The sequence below is a fragment of the Glandiceps talaboti genome, chromosome 10, assembly GCF_964340395.1.
Source record: "Glandiceps talaboti chromosome 10, keGlaTala1.1, whole genome shotgun sequence".
Classification (NCBI taxonomy): Eukaryota; Metazoa; Hemichordata; class Enteropneusta; family Spengelidae; genus Glandiceps; species Glandiceps talaboti.
In genome coordinates this window covers 19871990-19888162 of record NC_135558.1, presented here as the reverse complement: position 1 = coordinate 19888162, position 16173 = coordinate 19871990, and the positions used below count along the sequence as shown (strand labels likewise).

Sequence of the window (16173 nt, the reverse complement as noted above, 5' to 3'; positions counted from 1 at the left end):
GCATCTCATGACATCATTGAGCTAGACATGAGAAAAGATTCGAAGACATGGATAGCCTCTAGACTTAAACGTAGAGTGTAAATATTTAAAACCACTCTCATAGGTCAAATTCTCATCTCCTCTTAGTCATCAGGTCCGTGGGGATTTCCTCCTTCTCGTGGAATACCGTCTCATACGTTCATGAGATCTCTTCCTTGCCGCCTGACACAGTGTAACCAAAAACTCAACAAATTCTATCACTGTTATAAAAGAGAGTCCAATCCAAAGTCCAAGGGATCCACCAGTATCGGAAAGTAACTGGAAAACCTTAGAGCGAGAAAAATAAACATAATGATGAATGTTTTGCCTCGCTATATCACCTATACTATAGTATTGCTATATTTTATCATCTGGCGCCACAAAATATGTCATTAACAATTGGTTCATATTTGCCTTGCGTGCGATACCAATATTTCAATAGATGTGTTAATTTGTTTATGATATAACTAGTGCAACCATCCATCAACATAACCCAAGAAGCAAACTCAAATCCCCAAATCATACTGTTGATCTGTAAAATACAGGTCATCAATCCTCGCCAATGGTCCATCAATAGAGTTTACCCCAGCTCTCCATCGTCATATTTTTATCTATGTCATGGCTATGTAACGTACTTTTATGTATATTATTCAATGGACGAAACTTTATATATACATCGCCGTCCATAAATAAAATAAATAAAACAAAATAAATAAATAAATAAATAAATAAATACATACATACATACATACATACATACATACATACATACACTTGTATCTCTAACATTAGTAACATGAATGAAAACTAAAATCCAATATATGAAAAAAACCTCTATCTTACCGGGTAGGCTTCCTCTTCACTCACAAGGTTGAAATTCAAATCTTCATAGTACACTTCCAGACGTACAAGGTCCTCTCTATATATATCAATATATATTATCAACTATTAGTATATACCAAAATAACAATCACACACTATTCCAACATTTGTCTTCCTCTCCAGTAACATATATAAAAACACGGGGAAAGTAAGGGCAATTTTGAGCGGTTTGACTAATATTTCGAACACAGCAGAACCAGTGACGTAGACACGTGTTTTCACGACGTGGAACGATCAGTTTATATATTCCATACTTTTTTTGTTGAATATGATTCGTGAATGGCATAATACGGTATGTATTACACTGTGAAATAGTGATATGGGGCTATTTTTCAGAAGACAATGCAGTCGAATAAGAAAGTAGTGTTTTATCAGTAATATTTTGGTACTTAGAATGTTTTGTTCCAATTATACGATAATTTATATTGTGTAACTATGCAAGTGCAACAATTTTCATTATTACTCCTTTTGTATCATGAATGTACATTCATTGATCGATCAGCGACTTAATAATACATTCAGACCAACAGAATTTACCTACCCTGATCACTGCAAATAACAATTTCACATAAAAAATATTAACCTTGCTGATTCTTTGTCTCGAATGCTCCATGTTTTCCTATTGCTTGCGTGTATACCATTCAGAAGATGTGGCTGAAGGCGATAACAGTGAAACAAATCATATATACTGAATTACTTAATTCTTAAATATATTTTGGCCATAATCACGTTTGTTGTATATAAATGTGGTAGGTGGAATACAATTGCATTATTTTTATCGAATGATTAAAATTACACCATAGCAAATATTTTAGAAATTGAAGTGGCCAATATATTGTCACCTTAGCATATAAATCAACAAATCAGTGAGACATTACAGATCTTAAATCGAAGTGAAATATTGTATTAATAGAACAATAATACTTACAAGGTTTGATAAAGACGGCCACAAAGCTTGTGAGATCGTTTTAGAGTATGATGATTGACTGGAAGAGAAAAATAAATTTATCATCAATGTGTGTATACCAGAATGGACAACATAAATGTTTTACAAAATGCGTATTAAAATGGGTAAAACCAGCACACTCGCACATGAAAGCAAATAGACAAACATAGTATAGTCGCGCAAAGTGACACTTACATAACCAACACACACATATAGTACTGATATATATGAATGTACATACAATAACACGCTCGACAGATACACACAAGTCCACACCAATATATGCTAGTAGATTAATGGACGGATGGACGTATAGATAGATATATAGATAGATAGATAGACAGACAGACAGACAGACAGACAGACAGACAGACAGACAGACAGACAGACAGACAGACAGACAGACAGACAGACAGACGGGCAGGCAGGCAGACAGACAGACAGACAGACAGACAGACTGGTAGGTAGGTAGAAAGACAGATCTATCTATCCATCCATCCATCCATCCATACTTACCTACAAGGTTGTTGACAGTCACATGTCAGAAGACTCGACTGGTAGAAGAAATGCATCAACTGCTTACAAGCATCTAAAAGAGATTTTAGACATTATGGTACAATGCAAAAGAAATTCCATTTAAGGACAAACTTCACTAATATGATTACAGAACAGATATCATGTGCTAACATTGCCACGTTGTTGAAATAAGTAACACAAGTTGAATAATGGTAATTTAATAAAAATACGCCACCTCAGCAAACATAGACATACAGACAAACAAACAAGCAAACAAACAAACAAACAAACAAACAAACAAACAAACAAACAAATAAATAAATAAACAAACAAGCAAGCAAACAAACGATAACAAACAAACTAAATGAATAAATAAGCAAGCTAGTCATGCCATTTCTCCAAACGTTGAGAAAAGTTTTTTCATGTGCTATATTTTAATAGTTTTTTCTTATAAACACTTTTGAATAAATGCGCGTGTATGTATGACATGAACGAGTAAGTCTTAAACGACCACGAACCTTGAGTTTTGTTGAGAACACTACATCTAGGTCTGTCATCGGACAGCGTATCAACACAGCCACATTTCGAGTATAGGAATTTCTGTAGACAAATCTTCTGACAGGCCTGTAAAGAAATGGCATTTAATCTGACGTTCGTTTGCAGCATATAATGTAAGCATCAAAACCAACTACTCAGAGGTTCGTTCTTGCATCATATTATGTCAATATCCAAACGAAAAAAGATAAAGACACGTAAAAGAACAAAATCTCCAGAAAAAATTGATATGTCTTTCTTTCACGGGGATAGTTTCGAAAACATCTTCATATGAGAGATCTGTTTACATCTCATGTGTTATGCAGTGGGCATATTCATAGATATGTCATTGATACTTTCATGATATAGCATAACAGACTGAGACGGGTAATATTATTGTCATATAAAGATAGAATACAGATGAAGATAAGAACTGCTTTGTTTGCCTCAGGGGAATACAGATGAGAGTACTTTCTTTCTTTCTTTCTTTCTTTCTTTCTTTCTTTCTTTCTTTCTTTCTTTCTTTCTTTCTTTCTTTCTTTCTTTCTTTCTTTCTTTCTTTCTTTCTTTCTTTTGCAATCTCACACCAAGCAAGGCTGGTAGCAATAACTCCAAAGCATAACCAAAGCATAAACAAAACAGGTGGGATAAAATCACCCGCAACTTTGCCAACACCCCCCCCCCAACTCAAAGAACGTGTAAAGGTAGCGATTAATACCTCCCGCATGGTGAGGTTATGTTAATGTTGTTTTTGTCTGTCTGTCTGTCTGTCTGTCTGTCTGTCTCAATATTTAACACTGCAGGCGAAATGAAATATAGCGTTATAATATGGTAACAGACAGTTTCGGTAGACTATGGTGCAGGTGTAGGGAAATTGTATTACACTTATACTATCTTACCAGTGCTGAGTATTCGTAAATATTATCTTCACTGATTTTTTGGTCTGTGCAATTCCCATGTGGAAGTCTCATTCGTGTTCGCTTGTTCTGAAAATTTAAAGAAAGAAAAGATATGATACACTATTCTACACAGCATTGTCACCAGAAGATGTAGATAAAAATGAAGCGATGAATCAATGACCTAATATATATATATAAGGTCAGCTTGTTGATCCGAAATAAATTGTGTTTACAGCCAAGTTACTGTTGGTCAGAGTGACTAGAAACTTTGTTGAAGCCGTCAACTAGTACTTTTAGTCTACTATCTATTCCACTCATGTACCCCCCCCCCCACACACACACACACTGTCCTGTTTACATGAAAATATTGATTTTCGGATTATTTCCAATTCCGTATTTAGTCCCCTAAGCGCAATGTCAATATTAGCCTATTAATCATATACATTTTCAATGTTCTTCACAGTGTACTTTTAACTTACTAGTTTGATTGAAATCGAGGTCACAGCTCCAGGATTGACGTAGACTCCCTCATCTTCAGGAAAGGGTTTCACTGTAGGATGATGAATGACAACACGTACACCGGATTGCTGACCAAATAAACCAATGTATTCGTTCTGCTCTAAAAATAGTGTCAGTTTCAAACCTGCAGTTTTAAAAATATCAATTGATAAACGAGACAGGCTTTCTTGTTAGTCTACCTGGCAACATTCTTGGTCATATTTATATACAAAAATGTATACATCCAACGTGCACATGCACTTTATGATGGAGAAATATCATCATTTAATAAGAAAAATGTATACAGAAAACTAGAAAGTAGGACGAGAGCGAGAGAGAGAGAGAGAGAGAGAGAGAGAGAGAGAGAGAGAGAGAGAGAGAGAGAGAGAGAGAGAGAGAGAGAGAGAGGCAGGCAGGCAGACAGACAGGCAGGCAGACACACACACAGACAGACAATATATAGTATTGTCATCTACGTTTGAATTTCTGTCGTCAGGAAAACAGATAAAAATAAAAGTAGAGAGAGATCGTGGGAGGAGAATGACAAAGACACTGAGAAATGTACAGATTTACGCACATGTACATTACATTACATTACATTATATTATATTATATTATATTATATTACAATGATTATATATCTTCTGAAGTGAAGAGAAGAAAGATCAAAGAAAGCTATCGATGTTGATGTGTAGTAATAATTAATGACTTTGTGAATCAATTATAAACACTGATTATTGTCTGATATTGATACAACGTACCGAAATCAGCCCCTGCTGTAGTAGCCTTTCTTAAAGTACTATTACCATTTTCTAGTTGATGATTAAATGTAAAACAATTGCCATATTTGTCATGTTGAAAGACCAGGAATTCACTGCAAATAAAAACAAAAGTATGAATAAAAATGTACGATGTTTATTTATGTAAACCAATTCAAATGATGGTGGGTCAAGACAATCAGCCAGACATACACGCTAACTAATAACAGACAAACACACTGACACTAACTAATAAATAGAGAGAACTAATTTTATAATAGTAGCGATGCACAGTTATGAAAACACTGCATGCTTTCTCCTACTGATGGATTATAAAATGCCTTGGCACTATATAGCAATTATATGTAAATAACTAAATTGCAAAGAGAAGTAATTGTTTCTCAGTTTTTAGCTTTCGGGTAAAGGATATATCAAATAACTGACCTATAGCTGCACTTCTTTTGATCATAGGTACACTGCAGTATGAAATCTTCAGCTTGGTGTCCAAAAATGGCCAAGTTTTTAGGAGAGAGTTTCAAAACATCCTGCAAATCAGTGAAATCTGGGGTTGAACTTGCAAGGAGAAATTGATTCCAAGATGGTGGATCTTCACTTGGAACAAAATCAAAGTTTCTATTGACGTATACTAAACGAACGAATTCCTCGAAAATCTTGTCATTGTTCGTGATGTTGAGATAAGGGGTTTTCCATTCTGGGTTGGAAAAAACATCTTCGATGACTGCAAGGAAAAAAATGGCATCAAATTATATTTCAGATCGTTGTATAGGTTGTACAATAAACCGGACGTGAATATTAAAGAGATTGTATATTAGCCCGTGTTTGGGGATTTGATATGTTGCAGAAATATGATCGTGCTCCGAAAAGTTCCAATATCATTTGCTGTGATTTACAAATCAATTCGAAAATAAATTTCCGTCCCACGCGCTGTTACAAAACCACGGCATGGAATAGTCACAATACACGTGATTGGTGTTTATTTTCGGCTAAAGATGCAGAGCTAGACTTATTATTTATTTCAGGAACCATATACACCATGATAACACTTTGTTGACCGGCATCACAAGGAGTGAATACTTGACAAGTTAAAACTGTCAAAATCAAGCAATATTTTAATTTCAAAGACTTATGCAACAATCATTGACGTGTTGGTTTAAGTGTCAATTTCTGTAATTTTTGGTATGCATTTCTTTATATTTTGAATGTGACCGTCAAGGTAAAATTTGATAAAGTATCTGTATTCTCCATTCAAAAGAATCACTCCTATTCAAAATCAATGACCATTAACCCCATATTCAAATTTTAATTAGTCTAAAATTTGAACGACCATTACCGAATGAAATCGACAGTAGAATAATCAAGACGAGAATAACTATACGACTGAGACCCATCTTACCGTATTTACAGTCAAGTTCATCGGTGCCATCACCACATTGATTTATTCTATCACAAAGCCACAACAATGGAATGCAATAGTCGTCTTCACTTTCCCCACCTTTGCATTTGAATTCGTCAGCTTTGCAAACTGTATCAATGTGGGTAGAGAAAGAAAAATAATAACTAGTTATATATCTAGAGATACTGCCACATGGCCTCATTATAGACAAGCGATGTGGTTGGGTGTGCATATTAAAGTGGCCATATGGGTGAGAATTTGGTATTTACTTCGGATTGCATTTGTGCTTGGATGTGCATATTAAAGTGGCCATATGGGTTGGGATTTGTTATTTAGTTTTCATTTTGGTTTCACAAAACAATTTTATCATGGCTTCCTACTTTACTAATTAATGTGAAATAACATTGACCAAGTCTGCGATTGTAACTGAATATATTGCAAGAACGTTGTGTACAAAGTCAGTTATTGAACGTACAATAAATAACAAACATTTTACACATTGTATTAATCTTTTACAATTTATTGAGTAACAAACAAGGACTTGGCATATGTATTAATAAAGATACATTAATGTTGACAGTTATAAACCTTAAAAGGAGATACTTAAACCTGCACTTGCTGCATCTTCAACATTTTTCATTAAATAACCAATACATTCATTACAAAATATTAATTTAATTACAAAACGGCATTCAATTTGTTAATTAGTTGTCAATATCATCTGTAAATAGTGTAGTGACAAGTTTTAATCTTAAAAGAAAGCTTAGTTTTGTATCTCTGGCCATGTTAAAACTATAAAATTGTAAGTGTCATTTGTTGATCAGACAACCACAATATATTCACTGAAGAGTGTCAGAATACCAATTATTAGACATGTTAATCAATGGTAGACATTACCCATCAGTAAGAAATATGTTGAAATTAGAAACGTCATGAGGACCCCAGTTCTGAATAGTATACCCAAACATCAATTTGACTCAAATGGATATTATATATCGTGTATGTAGCTACAAAAGTACGTTTACCCATAGATGAGGCAATACAGTAACTGTTTACGTTGTACGATATTACGAGTAGCTTATTGCACCTAATACAACTTTTAAAAAAAGTGTCCAGCTGCAGCTAGTACATTTTTAAACAGCCATACCAACAGTAAATGTACACTCGCTCTCATCGCTGTTATCACCACAATCATCGATGTCATTGCATACAAATGATGAGATGATACATTTCTCTATAGATATGCATTTGAATTCGTCGTCGTTGCAAATTACCGGCGGTGGTTCCAAACCTGTAAAAACAGTCATAAAATCGAAATACTTTTAAATATCAGATGTATTATCATTGGGCATTTAAGAAGTTGGAATAATTGTGTTACCATATGCCATTGTTTTGATCTCCAAACTATTCCTGAAGGTTGAACTTCCAATTAATGATATTCTCATTGGCTCTTGAGCCACCTTTTTATAGATAGATGTGTTCTTGAACTAAATTGTCATTTATAGAAATTTGAATCTGTGATTTTAATTTGATAACATTTTCAGTTTGTGTTTGCGCAGATGCTGTTATGTTAATTAACGATTGGTCATGGGTGTATTTAGATCAAGCGGCAGTTTTTGTCAAATTTGAAAGTTCAGTTGAAATTGAGAAGATTGGAAAGGTTTGCCAGTATGCCAAAGAGATGCCCATGTCAGTTAGAGACAAGTACAATTGAATTATAGTGAATTCGAACACTATCGTGCAGCTTTTCTGTTCGATACAATCATACAGAAACCAATAAGAATCTGTATATGCCACACTTCGATAGCACTATTAGATCCCATTTTTGCTACATTTGGTCTAAATGAAATAAACCATGCAGACATTCGGGCGCAAATAGTTTTGTTAGTATCAAACACCCGATGAATTAAGGGAGCGTAAAATGTCCTTTGAGGTTTTCAATTGATGTCTGTATGTCGGCATGAGTAGTTCATTCCACTTAAACGAAATGTAACAAGAAACTGTACACATTCCATCTTGTCGCATGTCTAGTTCCTTATTGGTTTCTCCGTGGTTGTATAAAACAGAAAAGCTGCATGGTATTGTGAAATCGCCGTAATCTGCAATTGTTTCATATCGACCTGTATTTGTATATTAATGACTCCCTTAGCGGACTTTCATAAATCTCTTTGTATGCAGAGTATAAAACGATTGCAGTATATGTGGCAATTATGACACCCTGTCTCGAGTTCCTCAAACACACTGATTTACATTATTTTCCTCTTTTTGTTGACATTTACAATGCAGGAAGATATAAATCATCTTGTTAAACATGTAAATAATATTATCTTGAGTCAGGGACTTTACCTGTACAATTGAATTCATCCCTTCCATCTACACAATCAACTTGGCCATTGCAGTGTAGTTCAGCTAACACACATTGGCCACTTTGACAACGAAAGTATTCATTGGGACATTGCACTAGAAAGTAAAGATCAGTATATTGTGTGATACAAATAGTAAACATGTACACACAATATACATAATACAAACGCATACATATACACAAACACATATCCATATAAGTAAATGGTACGTTAAATGACTCCAATACAAATACTGACAGTGAGCCTTACATGGTGACACTAGTCTTTGTAACTGCTACCAGAGAACAAAACTTGACACCTGTCTATTCAAAGGTTACTACATTTTTACCTCCCGTAAGGTGCGGGGGTGTGCTATGCTTCTGTCTGTCTGTCTGTCTGTCTGTCTGTCTGTCTGTCTGTCTGTCTGTCTGTCAGATCTGTCCGTCTGTCTGTCTGTGAACAATGTATCTCAAAAACTACTTATGACAAGAACTGATTACATTTTGGCAAATACTCAATAAATACTATTTAGTCACTCGCATAATTAATGGATTTTAGCAGGCTATATCGTATAAATGCACACTTCAATTTAAATGCAATTTGGTACATACGTTAACCATAAGAAAATGCCTATGTCGTGCAAAATTTGTTGATGTAGCTTATATTTCTAATGAATAACTTGCATAATTAATTATTTTCCATAATTAGCCTATACCCTAAGAAGGCATGTTTCAAATTTCATATAATTTAAATTTGATGTATATCAACCGTAACAGTGTACATTTGCTCTATGAAGTTTGTTGATATAACTTGTATTTTAATGAGTAATTTTAGTATTATTTAATGATTTCAGAAATTAAGTATATCGTAAGAATGCAACTTTCAAATTTCATTCCACTTGGTATATCCACCAAACATAACAAATTACACGCATTTCATTGTAATTATAAAGTGTCATTTGCATAAATAATCATTTTGATAATGCAAGCTTTAACTTTCACATAATTGGGGTAATGAAGTGCTTGTGTCGTTTCCATATTGTTGATGTAACTTATAATGTTAATGAATAATTTGCATAATTAATGATTTTGAAATAATTAAGCAATCTGTTAACTAAATTTCATCCAGTTTCATACAATTAATTTTCCAATTAAGTGGTACATCGTGCATGATAGCTATAGCTCAAAAATGTGCATTCTAACAATATATGTAGGCCCAATAATCTATGGGTTTGCCCTTACGGAAGGCATTCAGTTTAAATCTGGTCAATATAGCATGTTATATGTATTCCGCATTGTGGGTGAGCTCTAGTGTCTGAACAAGTTATCAACTTACCTGTGGTACAGTTTACTTCATCACTCCCGTCGTTGCAGTCTAGACGAAAATCACACCGCTCATTCAGGGATATACACTGACCATTCTTACATATGAAGTAGTTTAATGGACATACATCTGAAACAACACAGTTTGTGTGATGTGATTACTCGATTACCTTCGCTTTCCTCCATGTCCATGCCAAAGGACTGCATACTGTGCACTTTACCCCTGTCCCATACAATTCAAATGGCAAAGTAGAGCTCACTCCAGATGCCTGTCAAATCTACCCCGAATCATTGACCATTTCGTTCTAACAACATTGCATACTGAACAGTTTTTTGTCGATCATAAACACGAAATAATTTACATATACGCAATTATTGCCTTTCGTTCTTATCATAACTTACAAACATACATGAAATTAAATTGAATGAATAGTATTGTAGATCTGCCAAACGATAAGGATTATGTATATAATACAGAGTTCACTCGATTCTATAAACCTTTAGCCATTCTGATTCCATTGACCTTTAACCATGCATCAGCCAAGTTGAACAAAAAATATGGAATATATACTCTCGTCGTTCTATGCCATGACAATGAGCGTCTATATGTCACTGGGTCTGTTGTGTTTGAAGTATGGGTCAAAACTTTCAAAATTATTGTTACTCTCCTCGGTTTTTCTTTTATATTGTTGACGGAGGTATAAATATGTTATTCTCCAACATTTGTCTACATTCAGCTGGAAAATACTCATTACCTAAGGTTACTACTACTCATCTAGACACAAAGTCTCCTTAGGTCACTCGTATTTTCCTTGACTCAACAAAGCTAAACATCGGGAATAACATTTGAAAATTTTATCACTTACTGTCTGTACACATATCTTCGTCTCCAGAACAATGATATTGGCCATCACAGCGTTCCTCCATGTCTATACAACGACCATTATTGCAGCGAAAGAAATCGTTCCCACAGACGTCTACCAGAAAAAAGTCAAACAGTATTGATTATATATATATATATATATATATATATATATATATATATATATATATATATATATATATATATATATATATATATATATATATATATATATATATATATATATATATATATAACTCGGTGAGTATATATCAATCTGCTAAGACAGTGCTCTATACCGCAGTGGCAGAGCGCAATAGTTTTGGTAGTACTAGTACTGGAACTCTTTCTTGGTTGTAACTCGGAGTTTCACGCATTGCGCGATCATCAGACAGCTGCTGGTTCCCAACAATTTGAGAGCAGAAAGCACAAGGTAACATAAGTATGGCGAGCTACATGTCAATATAACTTCAAAGAATGTGCACTTACTGTCAGAACACCCTAATTCATCACTCGCATCGTAACAGTTATTGAGGCCATCACATCTTGACAACATTTCTACGCATTGTCCATCGCCACATTTAAAGTAACCATCCAGGCATGTAACTATAGAAAGATATAGTGGATGGGGAAATTGTTTCCTTCTAGTATTTAATGGTAATTCCTTCCGTATAATCTTAAAGGTGATTCAAAATGCTCACATTCACTATCGCTAATTTGCTAGACGACATGTTTGTGAAATGTATTCTGGTTTTAAAACTTTTCAAAAGCGTCTGCAAACACCTTAAAATGACCTTTTTTCAGTCACTTCCCTTCGGATTTACTTCGAGAGTTTTCGGGTATTTCCGGTCCCACCTAGACCACAGGATTGTATGACGTCATAAGGGGTACACGTTAGCACTAAGACTATAACGAGCGTAGTCACTTGGTGAATAAAACTCAACAGCATTGTGAAAAAATACATTGCTGGTGGCTGTAATAGACATCAGTAAACAAAAACTACAGTCTACATGTCTTATTAACTAACATTAACCGATATTTACTCACACTTTCTCACTAATTGGCAGTGTCTAGGAGTATAAATGCTAAAATATTATCTCCCCATATTATGGCAAAATAAATCAAAACGGCTAGACTAGATATATATAAACACTTGTAATGTCGCGTGTTTCATATTCATAGACTTTTATTTATCTGATTTTTTTATTTTTTGCCGACAAGAAGCATTACGATACCGTCGTGACGTTTTGACGACATCCCCGGGCCAAGGATGGCATATTTTAGCCCAATCGTACTCGCGTTGCCTTTTGAACAGTGCATTTAACAACAAAGTAAACATATTTCATTTCGAATAAATATACTAGCTATTAGAATACCAATGGGAAACTTCAAGAAGGCGTATCGGGACATGTGCCACAATATATTTGTTGGTCCCATAATACACTAATTGATTCGATTTTCTCCGAGCATATGGAAGCACGCTCCGAGTCATTGCATCATGTAAATGGAACTGTGACCGACCTAATTTTGTTGTCTATATATAAAATGAGTGTGACCTGTAAATTTTTCACAGTTTTCGTTGTGGTCTTGTATTGTCACATGTTTTGCTTGTGAACACAAGTTTACATCTATTATTGTCTAGGGCGTAATACTCTAGTCCGAGTCTGAAACCCATGTAAAACCTAAGAAGCTCGCGCGCATTGGGATCCGACTGAACAGAAGTAGGCCTCATCGACTTGTTGGGACTCGAATTATTGCTTGTTTTTATCACGGTATACAGGTGATTATTATATATTGGTAGAGGGGTAGTGTTGTCAAGTTTTGTGCAGTCACCGCGGCCGCGGCAGTAAGCTTATACTAGGATAGTTCCGCCGATCAAAGCTGAAGCAGTGAATGTACAATGTACATATGGAATCGGGAGAGCACAGCGCACATTAGTGTCGGGTTAAATTTATCCACGTGTTGATGTAATCCATATTTATCAATCAGATATATTGTAAAATTGTTCAAGTCGTACAGAAATAACGTCTCTAACTTCAAAACATACCCTGAGAAATTGGACCGGACGTGGCGAAGTATCTAGTTGCAGGCTTTCTTTCATAACAATAATAATAATGTTGGGTTCTTATATAGCGCTTTCCCACTCCGTGCTCAAAGCGCTTTACAATTATTACCCCTGGCTCGGATCAGAACAGCACAACGGCCCTTTAGTCTTCCTCAACTCCCCGGGGAGCATACAATCCATTGCAGCCATTTAAGCGCATAGGATTAAAGCCTTCACATTGCAACCTACATCCTACCAGGTCCCCAGTTATACAGCTGGGTTAACTGAGGCACAGTCGTGGTTCAAATCTTGCCCAAGGACTTTAGCCACTCAGAAACAAACAGCAGGCAGCGAAGGGGCTCGAACCTGCAACCTGTAGATTCATGATCTGTAGATTACTGATGTCTGACTCCATAACCATGTGCTGGGGTCACGACCTTGATTGCCGACGTCAATATTGTCCAATCCTATTTAATATCATGAACACATCGCGATATTTGTTGGTTTCCTAAACTGTATACTTCGAATACCATGATTTGTTACAAAATTCTTCTAATGAATATTAAAAAGGCTTATTGCATTAAATTAAGTGATATCGCAACAAGGGAAACCATACAAGTTTTCTTCCAGACGAGTTGCTAAAGTCATGTTAAAATGACAACACTAAACTCACGAAATTTCCTCAATTCTTTACAATTTTATTGCTGATATAATGGCAATCTAATAGCTAGTATATTTATTCAAGATAAATATGTTTACTTTGTTGCTAAATGCGCCGTTCAAAAGGCGACATCAGTGAGTATAGTCGAGTATAGTGGGCTAAAATATGCTGGCGATGCCATGCGTGTCGAAGATATTGTAATGCTTCTCCTCGGTAAATAATAAAAAAATCAGATAAATAAATTGAAACACGCGACCGACATTACAAGTGTTTATGTATATCTACATTGTAGTCTGGCCGTTTTGATTTATTTTGCCATAATATGGGGAGATAATATTTTAGCATTTATACCCACAGACACTGACAATTAGTCAGAAAGTGTGAGTAAATATCGGTAAATGTTGGTTAATAAGACATGTAGACTGTAGTTTTTGTTTACTGATGTCTGTTACAACCACTAGCAATGTATTTTTTCACAATGCTGTTGGGTTTTATTCACTACGCTCGTCATAGTCTTAGTGCTAATGTGTTCCCCTTATGATGTCATAAAATACCGTGGTCTAGGTGGGACCGGAAATACCCGAAAACTCTCGAGTAAAGTAAATCCGAAGGGAAGTGACAGAAAAGGTCATTTTAAGGTGTTTGCAGACGCTTTTGAAAAGTTTTAAAACCAGAATGCATTTCACAAACATGTCGTCTAGCAAATTAGCGATAGTGAATGTGAGCATTTTGAATCACCTTTAATATATTACTATTTAATGAAGATGCGATAAAATAAGATTGTCAGTCAGGCAGAGATCTTAACTTCACGTGAGACCGTTTTATCTCCTCTCCATAACATTTTTGGATCTCAAAGATTGCATATCGCGTCCATCAAGACATAATGAAAACACAACACACTCGAGAGATACAGTAATGGTTTTATGTAAGTTTAGTAAAAACCTGTAATATTTACCTTTAATGCATAGTTTATGACTTGATATAATCCGATCAAGTGCAGGGGCATTATTGGTGCTTATCATTATACGATTCTAAATTGTTTTCTGTTGGCTTTGTGATACTTCTACTTACTGCTGCGCCAGTTGACACAAGAATGAAGACACAGCTTGAGACGCACAATTTGGTTAAACTTACGTGGCATCTAAACTCTAATTTGTAAACAAAACGGAAATAGTTATATTTATTCAATACGTTTGTATACGTACAGCTGTCACAATAATCCTCATCGCTTCTATCAGTGTCTAATCCTGATGGAAGTAGACAATTTGGTTGCCCATCACAAACATATACCATTTCAATGCATCGGCCACTGTCACAAGTAAAATACCCATCTGGACAGGAAGACGCTGTAAGTAAAATTACAACAATTTTAATGCACTGATATGCTGTCAGTTTTCGATATTTTTATCATATATTTTATATTGAAATCTTACGCTCACGATTGCATGGAATTGTTCAGTACTTAACTAGTCAACACATTGTAAATTTGTAGGATGCTGATAGGGTAATATTAATTAATTCACCAATGAGTTTTGCTCCTTTGGATTGACTTGAAATGCTGTACAAATGTGAGAAACCAATTTGTACATACAAATAAGTATGGTAACAATCAATGGTAACAATTAATCAACATAATCAAATTAAATTAGTTTTATTTTACTCTAGCAACAAACTGTGGTTTGTTCCAAGTATTATATTCAATACATTGAAATTTACAACTAGTTGTTAAATTTTATTTCAGTAGTTGTAATTCGATACTACTTAGATCCCCAATGTAGTGGTTTAAAAATTCTAGTTTTGAACACACCCTTTACAATATAAAAATCACACATTAATGACTATGTACACTCACTTGAGTTGCAGCCAACTTCATCATAATCATCGAAACAGTCAATGTTGCCATTACATCTTTTTTCAATATCAATGCATTGTCCCTCAGTACAGGCAAAGGATGCTAAATATGTACATCCATTTGCTGGTTAAAGTAAATTAAATAAAAATAAAGGCGAATTGTATTTAAAATGTTAATATACAACTGGAAATGCTTCGTAGAAATAAAGGCGGACCATATGCCCTCTTTAATGACTTTGTAATAAATAAACCACAAACAAACAAACAAACAAACAAACAAACAAACAAACAAACAGACAGACAGACAGACAGACAGACAGACAGACAGACAGACAAATACACAGACAGTCAATCAGTCAGTTAGTCAGTCAGTCAGTGAGTCAGTGAGTGAGTGAGTGAGTGAGTGAGTGGGTGAGTCAATAAGTCAGACAGACCAACACTATAGCTTCTCCACATGCATAACTTTTGACGGATGGATAGACAGATAAACAGACATATTTGATAAATAGACAGTCGCAACGACACGATGGCATTGTCCTTTCTACATGTATACAGATGCAGGGAAGAGACAGACATACAGACAGACAGATGTACAATGACACCATAGCATGATTCATCTCCAC

At 35.1% G+C, this 16173-nt stretch overlaps 1 protein-coding gene across 1 annotated transcript; it reads right to left on the bottom strand.

Moving 5' to 3' along the window:
• Positions 1-115: 115 nt before the first annotated feature.
• On the bottom strand, positions 116-11568 carry LOC144440741 (epithelial sodium channel subunit gamma-like). Its single transcript, XM_078130122.1, has 16 exons — positions 11484-11568; positions 10999-11109; positions 10146-10262; positions 8812-8925; positions 7613-7756; positions 6466-6594; positions 5496-5790; positions 5055-5167; positions 4275-4438; positions 3796-3882; positions 2881-2986; positions 2363-2435; positions 1829-1886; positions 1484-1554; positions 862-937; positions 116-306 (listed from the first exon to the last, which is right to left on the bottom strand). The coding sequence occupies exons 1-16, from the start codon at positions 11548-11550 to the stop codon at positions 130-132; spliced, it is 1902 nt and encodes a 633-aa protein (XP_077986248.1). The 5' UTR covers positions 11551-11568; the 3' UTR covers positions 116-129.
• Between the last annotated feature and the right edge of the window lie 4605 nt (positions 11569-16173).

Excerpts from the sequence above, each read along its gene's own strand:
- LOC144440741 (XM_078130122.1), bottom strand. The coding sequence starts at position 11,550 with ATGTTGTCAAGATGTGATGGCCTCAATAACTGTTACGATGCGAGTGAT. Across the intron at positions 11,110-11,483 it reads TGAATTAGGGTGTTCTGACA|ACGTCTGTGGGAACGATTTC; the intron begins GTAAGTGCACAT and ends TTTTTCTGGTAG. Across the intron at positions 5,791-6,465 it reads TGAACTTGACTGTAAATACG|TCATCGAAGATGTTTTTTCC; the intron begins GTAAGATGGGTC and ends TTTTCCTTGCAG.